Below are 13,830 nucleotides of genomic sequence, written 5' to 3' on the forward strand. Positions count from 1 at the left end.
ATTCCTCATTTCGGCTTAAACTCCTTCATATTTATATTTTCCTTCGGTGAAATGTTTTCATACATTGCCACATCGTGGAAATGATATTGCCTGACATTTTGAATTGGTAAAAGGTCAAAGTTGTTCAGACGGTGTTTCCAATATCCTGTAATTTGTCATTCATCTCAATATATAAGATTAGCTCTGACAGATTTTAACAAAAGTAGGGCATTTTATAGGAATTATATGTGGTTACAACTGGACCAAATTAAAAAAAATTCACCGAAGGAAACGCGAAAAAATTCACTGCCAGTTTTGCTTTTTGTCCTCATGGTAACGTCATAAAAATCGGAAAACACTGCAGTTTTCTTTTGAGCGCTCGTAGATTACTTGAGCTTTCGTCCTATGCGCGCGTGCAATCGCAAAACTATAGGGAGCCACCTTAAGGTAATTCCCGTGAAATATAACTGCACATAGATTTTTGTTCAAACTTTGTCCAATGAATATTTATCATATGAGAACTTAAGTTATAAAATAAAAAGGGGGTGCCCATGCTCGTTAAGGAGCGGTGAGGCATTGGAAATGTCCCATTTTAGCGTTATTTAATGCTTATTACAAGAACGCATTCCAAGTTATTGTAAACTCTTTGTGAGCCCAGACTCATGAAAACACGCCTCAACTACAGTCAATAATTTTTAACTTTTTAAGTTTGATTTTGATAGACAGCTGAATCTTTGTTAAAATATTGTAACCAAATTGCTTGCCACGGCTATCAAACTGCAAAATAGAAAAGACTACAGTGCAGCTGTTATTTTTCTTATTTATTCAATTTTCAAACATAGAAATCAGATCAGTCTTTTCTCACGCAAAGCTAATGATTAGTTAATTAAAATGACTGGAAAAAAATTTGGGGTGCCCGAGCTCGTTAGGTAGCTGAAGCCATTTTTCAACTGACAGAACTTAATATCAAGGCAAATCCGCCATGTTTTCAATGTGCGCGTGCACGAACGCGCGCTAATGACGCCATAAATTATGCGTAGTAAGGACGCGCAATGCAATACTGGGGAATGACCTTCAGGACGTACGCGCATCGTTACTGCGCACGCAAATTAACACGCCACGTGATGCATGAGAGCGCGCGCTAAGTAATAAAATAAGCAATGATAGGGCAGATGGCCATTGCTTTAGCTTTACCTGGATTTAACGATCTTGGACGTTCGGTGACCTCTACCTTTCTTTCCAGAAACAGATTTTATTTACAATTATCTCCACATTGTCCAAAAATGAACAAAAAAATCAATGTAGGAAGTTAAAAAAAAATTTCAAGATTTCTGTCCACGGGACGTCGAATCCTGCCATCTTGCGGCTGCAAGGCGCGTGAAACTATGGTCGCTAAATTCGAACTACTTCTTTAAGGAATCTCACTAGTTGCCTAAATTCACTTTTAAGTGAATTTAGGCCTATTAAAATAGGTCCACTTAAACAATATTTGGCAGAGAACATTTCACTTCAAATATCTAATTGCAATATTTGTGGGCTTACAGACACTGTAGCCTTATTCGCTAACGAAGACCGTTTTTTTCAGATTTAGGGTGTTCTTCCGGGCATGTTCTCTCCAAAACTAAGCGCTGGCCTCCCATCTTTTTTACGTTTCTGACATATCTAACTCATTATCTTACAGTGGTAAAAGTCTCAGAAAAAAGTCAATGTTGGAAAATTTTCGCGCTAACGTCCTTAAAGGAGCGTTGCTTTAAGCATCTTATGAAATTTCAGTTTCTCACGAAGGCTGATATGTCTAACCCCGAGGACAACGTGACCACCGAAGACAGGAAAAACCAGCATGTCGTGTTTCTGGGTGACAGCAAACTAAGTTATTAACTTACTTATTCTGATGTTTGGTGCTTGGCTAAACCTGAAGTCATAGTCTCGTCCTCCAAATCTGGAATCTTTTTCAAACAAACATACGTTCTCTTTCTTCATTCGCATGAGTGTCTCTGCCATGTACATTCCTGAAATACCTCCTCCGACTACAACAACGTCACAGGACAGGAGACACAAAGAGGACTCTTTAAAACGGGAAACAAAAAAACGAAAACGCAAATGAAAAGTTGAAGAGGACAATAATGTGGGTTATAGTCAGGGCGTAAGGCCATCTTGACAGAACAAGTTTAACAACAACAATAATGATAGAAGTTTATTGTGTAATGCACTTAGAACAATTTTTGCAGGGCACACCAGGGAAGATATAGATCGATTGTTAACAATATATAAATCGTGCAAAACAATAAAAAATCTGAAATTTGAAATCTGTAGGAACTCGCGTCGCCCGATGCAACGATTGACTCTAGAAAGCTGGTACACTAACCTAGAACAAACGCCTCTTAACAGATGTCAACAACTACCGGCGCCTTACAAACGACTTATCCACGACGGAAACGAAACCGACAAACGGACTTCTAACAGACCGACTTAACAATACATGGACCAAAAACCGACCAATTTGACTAACAATAGACGGATCGAAACCCACCAATGACTGATGACAAACTTTACACGAGTCTTTCAGCCAATACCATCATGGCTAAACTGACCAATAACGTTCAACGGACCAGACTTACAACATCATCGACTGAGAAACACTATTCACTTGACTCTGAAGATGACTTCCGCTCAGGTTGTCGAAACGTCAGTCACCAACAACAGTTCTTTTCAGAACTACCCTCACCCGGACGATCACACTATACGAACTTTTGTGAGAAATGTCCAAACGCTCCAAAACAAAGTGCTTGCGCAATTTTTAAGATTTTAGGCAAATAAAATTGACCACGAATCATTCAATTTAAGTACTAATACCCGTTCAGTTAATCACGTTTTGTGACATGAAGCAATGCATATTGTCTGGAACGGTGTAGCGTGACGTTTGAAAATGACGCCTCTAGACTATCCTTCGCTAGTTTTGTTTACTCAAAGTAACCTTGCAGAAGGTCTGGTGAAAGCTGTCGCCATTTGCCGATTCAACAATTGCTTGATCTCGAATATCATTCTGTTCCACAAACATGGCGCGTACGGAGTACAGTTCAGTCCGTAATGTGGAGGTGCGCGGCTTCTTCGTGAGTTTAGTGAACGTGTTTGTAGTGCTGTTCTTGTTGTTATCTCTGGTGATTGCCTTGATTGTGGTAGCTGCGTTGTTAGCTCACGAGAAGGGAAAAGCAAAGCAAGCTAGCCCTGGAGTAATTAAAGACGAAGGCAAAGGATTCGGTAAGCGAACTTATCGTTAAGTCTATTGCTAACACTGAATCTGAAGCAATATTACATACTGTTGTAAAGGTTGACCTGTATTCAAACACCGGCTAACTTCATTATGATATTAGTGAAGGGTCGACCCTCAGAAAAGATGGGCCTCGAAGAAATTTAGCAAATGTCAGAGGTCTCGCCGTCTCGAATTTTGTTTATTCTTGCTCAAAGAAACATAAGTCTCCTCGCCATCTTAAACAGTTACCGATTTTTCATGGATTGGTATGGTTGGTCACATCGCATCTACTGAAAGTGTATCAATCGCCCAAACAAAGGCGTGTATCTTTTTGCAAAAGCGCTCAAAAACAATGAAGGAGAAATGAAAGTTAGAGTATGGAAGAAAGCTCTCATCTCAAAAAAATCAATTCGTGCTCTCTCTTAGATGGTCTTAGATGCCACTAGACGGATTCCAAATACCGCTCCACACCTCCATGTGACTAACTGGCTAACCGTCCAAATCGGACGGTAGAAAAGCGCCGTTTGAATGAGTTTGATTTCGCAATTTCAATTAGATAAGACCATGACAAACAAAGATAAGCTTGGTTAGGCTTTCCGCTTGGTTGCGCATTAAACATGCAAAAGTAGATCGAAAGATCTTTTGACAACTTATCTATCTTTCGTTCGTCTATATAAACTTGGCGCTGACTGTCTCAGACATCATGTCTCGGTTAGTTCATTCTAAAACGCGATGTTAAACAGATTGTTTGTCTTAGGTCACAATCGGTAGAAGCCATTTTGTCCCCGACGTGATTTTATTCTCAATCTGCTTCAACTGATTTCATTATCAACGCCTCCTAGCGCGCGTTGAGTTTTATAATAACGCGCGCTGTTCTCGGCTCATAATTGGCGCTGGAGTTTTGTATGACTGATGTTTTAACATCTTCAGTTGATTAGTAATAAAAATTGTAAAACTCCGTTAACGACGGCCACAAGCTAAACTAACTTCTTAGTTATTAACTGCCACAAGCTCGGGTCCGTACTTTTTTACGCCGGAATCGCTTCCCTCGGGCCATACCTTTAATACATGGGGTTACACGAATTGCTATCCGTGCGGGTATGGGGCTCTCTTCACTTGATGGTCATGCAAAAAAAGCTAGTTGTTGTTGTTGACTGCTGTGCCCCGCAAAAATAATGTCTATGTTCTTAAACGTATTCTGTCAAGATGGTTTCACTTCTCGCTTCTTCAATAAGCCATATTGTTTTCTTCGACTTTTTATTTGCGGTTTTGTTTGTTTGTTTGTTACTAAAGAGTCCTCTTTGCGTCCCATGTCCTGTGACGTTGTTGTAGTCGGAGGAGGTATTTCAGGAATGTATATGGCAGAGACACTCAGGCGAATGAAGAAAGAAGATACCGTGTGTTTGTTTGAAAGAGATTCCAGACTTGGAGGGCGAATCTATGACTACAGGTTTAGCCAAACGCCAAACATCAGCAGAAGTAAGTTAGTTTGTTGTCACCCAGAAACACGACTTGGTTGCTTTTCCTGTTTTCGGCGGTGGAGTTGTCTTCGTGGTTAGAGATATCTTTCCCTTTTAAGTTGAATCCAAAGAAGCTAAAACGTAATTAAGAAGCTTAAAACAGTGCTGCTTTACAAAGATTATCACCTTTGTTTTTGCTCGAAGGGCTTAGTTATGACCCGCAGTTGCAAACAGTCACGCGAGTCACGCAGCGCGTGGAATTTGAATCCGAAAACTTGACAATTTTATGTTTGCTTCAGCCATTTAGTATATTTCAATAGCTGTTATTGCAGTGAATCCGCGCCCGAATAGTGTTTTGTTAAGAAGGCATTAAAAAGAGGCGAAAGGCTAAACACAAGAAAGAATCAACCTTAATTAACCACTAATTAACCGCTAATACACTGCAATTGCAATAACAGCAGCCCAGTATTTCGTTCCGATTAAACTCACATACCCAAATATGTTCAAATTCAATTGCAGAAGAAAGGAGCTCAGAAATCAGAAAATTACCCATAGAAATAAATAATGATAGTAAAAGTTTTAAATTACCTTGATATTACGAAACAAAGAGTGTGTTTCTTCTTTCTAGTTTCAACTAATCCAAGTATACTTGGTTGCACTATGAAGTCGCACAGTCGTTCGCAAATCGCTTAATTTAAGCCTGCCAAATCAACAATGTCAGCAGTTAGGTAACGAATCCCAACTTTAAAATATTCTCTGCAAATGATTAAGGCAAGCTACTAGAACTCGTTTAGCGTGCATCATACATGTCTTCACGATTTAAAGAAAATATGGCTGAAATGCTTAACGATGTCTCTTAATTGTTACTCTTGAAGGTTTAGGAGCCTGGCGCGTGGATAGAGAACACAAGAGAGTAATGTAAGAAATTATTTCTATTTATATAATAAGTCAAATTATTCTCGCATTTTGATTGGTTCTTATCTATGATGAAATTGGAGGACAGACGCATAGATGACGTAATTAGCATATCTTTTTTTTCCTTTATTATTTCCATGTTAATAGCCCTGAAATCACAATATGGTAAGAGCATCAGTGACACACCGAGCTATCGCCTCGTGTGGCACTTTTTCGCTCTTACCACATCTTGACGTCATCTCATGATCAATGACACACTGTGACATGGAATCTATCTTTGTTTAAAATTTATGGCCATGACCAATCATTTTTCGATTCCACAAAAATAGGTTCCCTAGGTTCTAAAGTCCAATGGGGTTTAAGAGGTTTTCGCGGTGTAGTTGTTAAAATAGTTCCATGCAAGAGAAAAACGGGGTCCAGGAGCTCATTTTGATGGGCTCCTGCGGGGTCTCAATACTTCATTGCCTTACTGGCCTCAGGACTTCAAGGAAAGGGAGCAGGGGTGACGTAGCGGTGAGAGAGCTCGCCTCCCACCAATGTGGCCCGGGTTGCAGTCCTGGACCCGGTGTCATAAGTGGGTTGAGTTTGTTGTTGGTTCTCGCCTTGCTCCGAGGGTTTTTCTCCGGGTTCTCCGGTTTTCCTTCCTCCACAAAAATCAACATTTCTAAATTCCAATTCGATCGGGAATTCGAGGGCCACGAGTTTCTCAGTCGTAAGGCTGTTGTGTGTTGCCCTCTTTAAACAAAGTTAATTAATTAATTAATTTTATTTTTAAGGGAAATCGACTAATTTTTTTTGGCCCCCTGGAAAACAAAATCTTGGACCTTAGGCTCCAAGGCCAAATCTTTAGCCAACCAGAGCTCCAGGGATCCCATAGCCTTTGGAACTGAGATAAGATGGCCTAGAGCAACCACAAAATTATAAAAATTTAAGGGAATTCTCGATCTTGAGATAATTTGATCGCAAGTCTGTTTTGAGGCTGCTGGAATCTCGGCAATTATTCAAATTTTCGGCCATAATTTAGTTAATTATCAATTAAAATTTCAGCCCATTTCTCAGCTATCAGTGAATTTTGGGGATCTCATATCCGGGCCAGGTGTCAGTTGAAAAACCTTTCTTCTCAACTGATTCAAATCCCTTTTGATTTTTTCCAAACCTTGCCCTTAGAAGTAGTATACACAACCTGATGTATTATTTTTCAAACTTTTCGAAGAAATTAGAGATTGTGATGTCGGGTTTATATAAATTGCATGTTTACAGTGTACATTTTATTTTCAGGGCCTTAACTAAACGACTCAATATCCCCATGTTAAAAATGGACATAAAAATCGCACATTGGGAAACAAGAGGAGTCTTTGTATCTAGTACCCAGGCCCTCAAAGAGCAAGCTTTCCCGACTCTGCTGTCAGGCCCCTTTGCGAACATGACTTCGTCAGAAATGATGAAATATGCTTGGATGAACATTACCAGAGAGAAAACACTTGAATTTCCGTCTTACCGAGATTTTGTGTGCCACCAACTTGGAAGTGAAGGCTGCGAGTTCGTTATGGCCATGTATGCTCTTAAACGAATTTATGGTGAAGAAAGCACTTTGTCAAGATACGAACGGAATGAAGCTTACAGCAACCACTCGTATGACTACTATCGGCCGCCTGGTGGCCTATCAGATATCATCAGTGCATTGGAAAGATCTGCTAAGCGTTTGGGAGTAAAGATGTACGTTAAGGAGAAAGTCAAAGCAATTCATAGGAAAGGAAACATTTTTGCAGTTGATACAGATAGTTTTACAGTATCGGCCAGAAAGCTCATCATTGCCGTGCCACGCACTCCATTTGAAGAGATATCTGGCGACGTGGCTGCGGATATTAAAAGAAATGTCTTCTTTGAAGCTATTCTACCACTTCCTGTCTTTAAAGCCGTGGCGCTTTACGCTTATCCTTGGTGGGAAAACATTACTTCTCTTCACAACCTGACACTGAAGCCGCTTGAAAGATTCTTTTCAGGAGCTTCTTGTTTGGTTGGTATTATGCCTTACAGGTAAGCTATCAAAAAGAACACATTATCCCTATTTATCTGGGAATCTCTGTTTACAATATGGTAATATATGGTATATGTTAAGCCAATGAAAACTATTGAATTAACTGCATTATTCAATGACAATGATATGGTAAGCACATGCCTAATTTTGGGGCGGGGGCTTTCAGTTGTGTTTATTTTCTTTTAGTTTTCTACATTTTGGGGACGTTTTAAATTAAACAATTGTTCCACTTGCGTTTGTTGGATACTGGGATATCCAAACGCCGAGAGGAGAGTTGAAAATACGATGCGCAGCGGAGTATTTTTGACAAAATTCGAGGTGTTTTGATAGCCGATGAAACACTGTCTCTCGTGTTTGATATATCTTCTCGATCGAAGCAAAAACTAAGCAGCAAACGGAGAAGTAAAATCGTCAAAATCAATACTAATTAAAACCGGGTATCCAGACCTCCTTCACGGTTATGATTTTCTTTGTTTTAACTTGATGAATCACTAGTGAGTTTGAAGCCCCGTCCAAAATTATCCGGATATTTTTGAATCCGCAACTTTTCCTTTCCGGATTCAAAAATTTCTCCGTCCGCACGTAGCGTATTCAAATCGAATTCGCCTGTCCACACGCATCCGATGGTATCCGGATTCACTCTAGAGAAACTAGGCCTACACATTGTGCCGTCATATTGGTTTATTGTTCGGTAAGAGACTGGACACGATTTTGCTACGTCATCGGCTTCGAAAATATCCGGATTTGCCGTCCACACGTTATCGGATTTGCTGCGGATTTATTTTTTTTCTACTTTGGCGAGCGGATTAAAAAATGTCCAGATTCGCTGCCGAATTCGCCGGATGCGTGTGGACGGAAGCCGTATCCGGAGAGAAAAAGTTGCGGATTCAAAAATACCCGGATACGCGTGGACGGGGCCCGAGAAGACAAAAGCCGACTCGTTGGCTATTTACTATCTCATATCCAACGCGGGCTCTTTGAATAATTGTTAAATATACTTTACCTAATTAACCAGACAAACAATGTTGACCGATTCTAAAATGATCCTGGTTGTGTTGGGCAGGTAGAAAACCTCAAATCAGCATTGATTAGCTTCTATTCGAAATCTTTTTTCATGGTTGTGTTTCCTTTTAGTGACAGAGGACCCCACGGCGAAGCCGTTCTTCAGCTGTCATACGCCTGGAGGGCATGCGCAGTCAAGTGGGGCGAGCTTTCCAAGTTGCCTAAAGCAGTTTTGCAGTCGGAGTTAAAGAAAGCCATTCAGGAAGTGTTTCCAGGAGCAATCTTACCAGAGCCTCTGGATATGGTGTTCAAATATTGGGAGAAAGTAGCTTGGTAAGAAACTTTTCCGCGAGAAGCTATTCGGTATAGAGTTTCCTACTATCTTCTCGGCGGCCATATTGGCGTTGCCAAACACTTAAAAGGTTTCCTCCACTGCTATTAAAAATCCCAACCGGCGGGAGGCAAACCAGTTCGCTATTTGCAAGCTAGTCCGCATAGTTGAACTAGGGTCTACCGAAAAACAACTCCAGCTTAGTGGTCAGAGTGGGACTTGGACCCGCGACCTCCGGATTTCAGTCAAGTCCGGAACTCTAACCACTCGACCACACTGCCTCCTAGTGTGAGAGGTCTTGTTGCAAATTGAGTACTGTTCTTGAGCAAATCATTTCTCTTTTTTCTATCATTTGGAAACGCCAACATGGCCGCCATGAGTCGGCCCTATTGATATAACTGTTCGACTGAAAACATTTATCCTCGATTATTTCGAGGACTAGGGAACTCTTGACAGGAATACTTACTTAGATATCTACCTCAGAAGCGCAAGCGCTCCAGTTTCTGATCTGAGAGTCTGTGGACAATCTCTTCATTAGACATCCCCAAGTTTTGCTTTCCTCTATTGCTATTAAATCCAGCGTTTGGCGGATTAACTGTTCTCTTGAGATTCAAAATGCCTTTTCGACTATTCAAGATCTGCACAATCATCTCTACAGCGCGTGACCTATTAATTTTTCTATAACAAAGCCACACGTGCAACATGAATAGTAAACAGGCAAACACTACATACCTACGAGAACTACAACAACTACCAGAATTTTAAGAACTATTACAACAACCAAAACTACTAGAACTATACGAACTACAGAATTACTAGAACTACAACAACTGCGAGAACTATAAGAAACACAGGAACTACCAGAACTAGTAGAACAGCATCAACTACAAGAACCATCAGAACTCAAAGTACTATTAGGAAGAAAATTTAACCGTGGACATTGCCTCAGTCATATTGTTTGTTCTAGCTACGCCCCTGCCCATCCGTAATCCCTGGGCCGTAATCAAGTGGTTAATTGACATTACAGTAAGCGAGTTCTGGCTTTTGTAAGGTTTGTAAGTCACCTACGCACTCCCAGAAATACCCGTGGCAAAATTTACTATTTAGCTTCCCTGCATGAAATGTCAACGACCTGCGACAAAGTTGATAGAGGGAATCGTTAAGAAGCCCGGTAAACACCAAAGAAACAAACAAACAGGCTAAAATTTATGATGGAAGATACATGACACTGCACATCTTTTGTTTTAAGCTCATTGACGATTCATGAATTACATAATTACAATGTCTCTATTGTTAGTTGTATGTGCACACGTAGCCACCTTTTGTGTTTTGCCAGGTTTTGTGCAGGGTCAACTCCCAAAATAGCCAACAAAAACATAAAACAAAGAACTTTGCCATGGTTCATAACCATTCCACTCCGTTGACTATGGCCGCATTTTCAATAACACGCACTACTTGTTTCATCCAACAGGCATAATACAAAGGCGGGTTCCAACGTAAGCCGTTATGATCTAATGAAATGGGCCAAACGTCCATTTCCCGGAGAAGACGTTTTCATAGTGGGTGAAGCATATTCAGTCTTCACCGAATGGAATGAAGGAGCTCTCCAGTCCGCTTTCAACGCTCTAAAGGAAGGCTGGGAAATAACGCAACCCGAAGCTTATTAGAATGAACAGCGAACGTTCAACCTCTCTTAACGTTACTTCATGTAAGGGCAATGAAATAGGGATAATAGGCATTTTCTGGGTTGTCTTCGGCCTTCGTGTCAAAAAGAATCCTTTTAAGAAACCATTCGTGTTTCACCTGCACGTTCATTTTCATGCACGGGCGTAAATTTTATTTTTCTGCACGAATTTTGTTCCACGACTTATTCTGAAGTTAGCTCGTTAAATGCCCACTAGTATTATACTCCCAGGTTGAATATTCTTTTTTTCCCGCCGATTTTAGACTGAAAATATTCTTGTGAATATTCCTATATATCATGGCGTAGATTTTTCCGTTTTCTTGACCTTGGTGGCGTTAAAGTAAATTTGGAGCCAGACTGAAGGCGATAACGCCCGTGTTAGTATATACCACACAAGTGTATAGTGCGCGCTTTCCGTGCATCGTGATTGGCTAGCTCGGAGGTGAGTAGCAAGTAATATATAGATTTAGCCTAAAAGCGGAGCTCTAGATTACAATAATTAACCATAAAGGGAAAAGAGGATTTGGTTTTCCTTGGATCAGAAACATCATGGTAATTTTGGTCGAAAGTCAAATGGAAAGGTTTGTCTCGGCTGCGTCCGACCGGAATATTCGGGACCGCTTCTGGAGGTGGTCCGCTTTGATCTGTCGGGCCGTTCAAACCGAAATTCGCTGTTCCATTTTTACAAACGGGTTAATTACCCTTCTTCTCTTCAGTAGATTTCACTTATGTAGGGATTCGAGAAAGGAATAAAAAATGGTAAGAGCCATTCTTGTCGGTTGGTCCGGTTTGATGGCGGAAAATTTTGTTCTATTTTCCTCGGTTAGTCCCACTGGTCTCTGTTCGGTCGCTCTGGCATAATGGCAAGCACCAACGTGTTCTAATTCCGTCGTTACTAAAATAGCTAAAAATTTATTACAATTGGCTGTCTTTTCAACAATTTAGCTAACATTGTCTCTCGTAGGTGTTCTAGGAGCGCTTCCTATGCTAGCGAAGGTATTTTTTTTCACAATTTTAGCGTTGCTTTGACAAGAAACTGCAGCAGAATTGTTAAGCTGATCTGCTGTTATTTTAGAACGTCTGGATTGTGTTCCAGTGGCGTGTCGTGGCATTTTGTTTTGCAGTAGAACTCATAGAATATCTTATACCTTTAAATTGTTTGCATACTTTTCTCTTAGTAGCAGATAATAAATTCCTTGTGCTGTACAAGCTTTATTCATCGCTTTTAAAAACACTCAGACTTCATGCAATGTTTAATTTTTTTTACGATACCATAACATGAAAAGTTTGATTGTTCTCTGTCAGGGTTATCCATGCTCTCTCTAAAGTTCGTTCACATAATGAAAACAGAAATAAAAGCATTGCTTAAAATAATTTACAGCCAGAGGCCTCTAAATTGAATTGTTGCGTGAAAGCAAGTGTAATGGGGCTATTGAGATTCTAATTTTGTTGCACATTAGGGGATTTTAAAAAGCGTTCTTCTAATTAAGCGAGCTTTCGCCTAAAATTAAGCTGTAAGTAAAGTTGACCCAGTGGCTATTAGGAGTATACAAAAATTAGTTAGTGCTTTTGCTTAAGCTTTTGCTTTTGGTTGTTAGGAATACAAGAAAACGTAAGATCCCGTTATACAAAAGCTTTTTCTGAGTCTCATTTATTATTAATAAGAAACATGTAAGCAGAATTTTCGCCTTTCCTCATCGAATCGGCTTGACGCAATTATTTTACACAGCCAGGTTTAATAACTTATAACATGGCCGAGAAAACTGCTTCACTGTGATTGGGTGAGAGCAAGCAAAGGTAACGTTAATTTTCAATTTGCACTGCAGAGCAAAATTACCGCGCTTGGAATTGACTTCAACTAGTTAGGCAGAACGCTTCTCCACAAACGATCATAATTATAATCAGGTTTATCAAGGCTGAAAAAGGTAAGTGAGTGTAGTGAAAATTGAAAGGACAAGGGTCTTTAGAGTATCTCCATGGGATAAAACGTCAAACGGCCCACAAATTCACCATCGACCGTTCGTCCAAATAGGATAGAAAACGTTTTACCGTTAACCATCTGGGGGACCCTACATGGAATAAGAAAAATGCTGTCAAATAGTCAGTTGAGTTCAGATCAGTTTAAATATTCCTATACAAACCTAAACACCGGCTCTTTATCGGTTATTTTCACTCATTCAAGTCATAAACGGTCAACTTTAATGTCCAATTCGTGGACGGATTATTCTCCCTGTACTCGTCAGGACTGAAATTTAATTGTCAAAAATTAAAATATTACGCCGTCAGCCCTCAGGAAACCTTATTACGTAGGATTCGTTTTTTTGCCGCATCGTAACGATAAACGGGCACTTCATTCGTTGTTTCCTACAAGGCAACAGTTGAAAAAGCGTATGTCACATTTATTTTGTTGCGACGAAATGAAGTTTGGCGGAAAATTTGCCGCCATGTTTACATTGTAACTTAACAGGCCGCAGAGCGGAGAAAATTGCATTTTGCACCCTAAAGCGTTGCAATCTTTATTATTGTTACCTACTTTTGCGGGTACACAAAGGAGCTCAGTCAGTAGTTTGAGTTGTTTTTGGCCACATACAAAGTTACCTTTAGACTGAGGGAAACCTGAAAATAGTAGTTTACTAACATAGGAAAACACCAAGGAGATAATAATAAACCATAAAGGAGCAAGGCTGGTTTAGGATGGAGAAATTTAACACGGACTACAAACTTGAAAAACTTGAAAAATTTAGGCCAAACTTTCAAAATGCGCAAACCGTGACGGGCGCATTAAATATCGCGGTTTGGCCAAAAACTGAATTCGTAAAAAGGAACTAAATTTCGCGAAAACTGTCAAAATAATTATCTTCATTAACAAATAATCAGTCTCAGAATCTGCATATCTGATTTTAATTTTCTATAGCAATAGTTTCAAACGACCCTGGACAAAACCATACAAAACGAAACTGAAAACTGTTTGACTTTTTCTTTTACCACAAAACAGCGCTATACAGAGTACATGACACCGTCTATTTGCGCTTACAGCTGAAGAACATTGTCAATTTCTTCAAATGGATCCTCCGGGGAGGAACGACTTACTTGCTCTTTGCTACCCAAGCTGGCAACTCCTTCTTTCTTCCATCTTGGCAACCCAGAGCGTTGATTAAAGAATTATATAGC

At 40.1% G+C, this 13,830-nt stretch overlaps 1 protein-coding gene across 1 annotated transcript; it reads left to right on the forward strand.

Moving 5' to 3' along the window:
* Positions 1-2,876: 2,876 nt before the first annotated feature.
* On the forward strand, positions 2,877-13,773 carry LOC145468044 (aplysianin-A-like). Its single transcript, XM_081451703.1, has 6 exons — positions 2,877-3,237; positions 4,523-4,708; positions 5,565-5,607; positions 6,883-7,641; positions 8,777-8,977; positions 10,447-13,773. Exons 1-6 carry the CDS (start codon positions 3,036-3,038, stop codon positions 10,640-10,642), a joined length of 1,587 nt encoding a protein of 528 aa, XP_081307829.1. The 5' UTR covers positions 2,877-3,035; the 3' UTR covers positions 10,643-13,773.
* The last annotated feature ends 57 nt before the right edge of the window (positions 13,774-13,830 follow it).

Source organism: Orbicella franksi, chromosome 14 (assembly GCF_964199315.1).
Source record: "Orbicella franksi chromosome 14, jaOrbFran1.1, whole genome shotgun sequence".
NCBI classification, from domain to species: Eukaryota; Metazoa; Cnidaria; class Anthozoa; order Scleractinia; family Merulinidae; genus Orbicella; species Orbicella franksi.

Coding starts and splice junctions, on each gene's coding strand:
- LOC145468044 (XM_081451703.1), top strand. CDS start 3,036: ATGGCGCGTACGGAGTACAGTTCAGTCCGTAATGTGGAGGTGCGCGGC. Junction 5,608..6,882: donor AGAGAACACAAGAGAGTAAT/GTAAGAAATTAT, acceptor TTTTATTTTCAG/GGCCTTAACTAAACGACTCA. Junction 7,642..8,776: donor GTTGGTATTATGCCTTACAG/GTAAGCTATCAA, acceptor GTTTCCTTTTAG/TGACAGAGGACCCCACGGCG.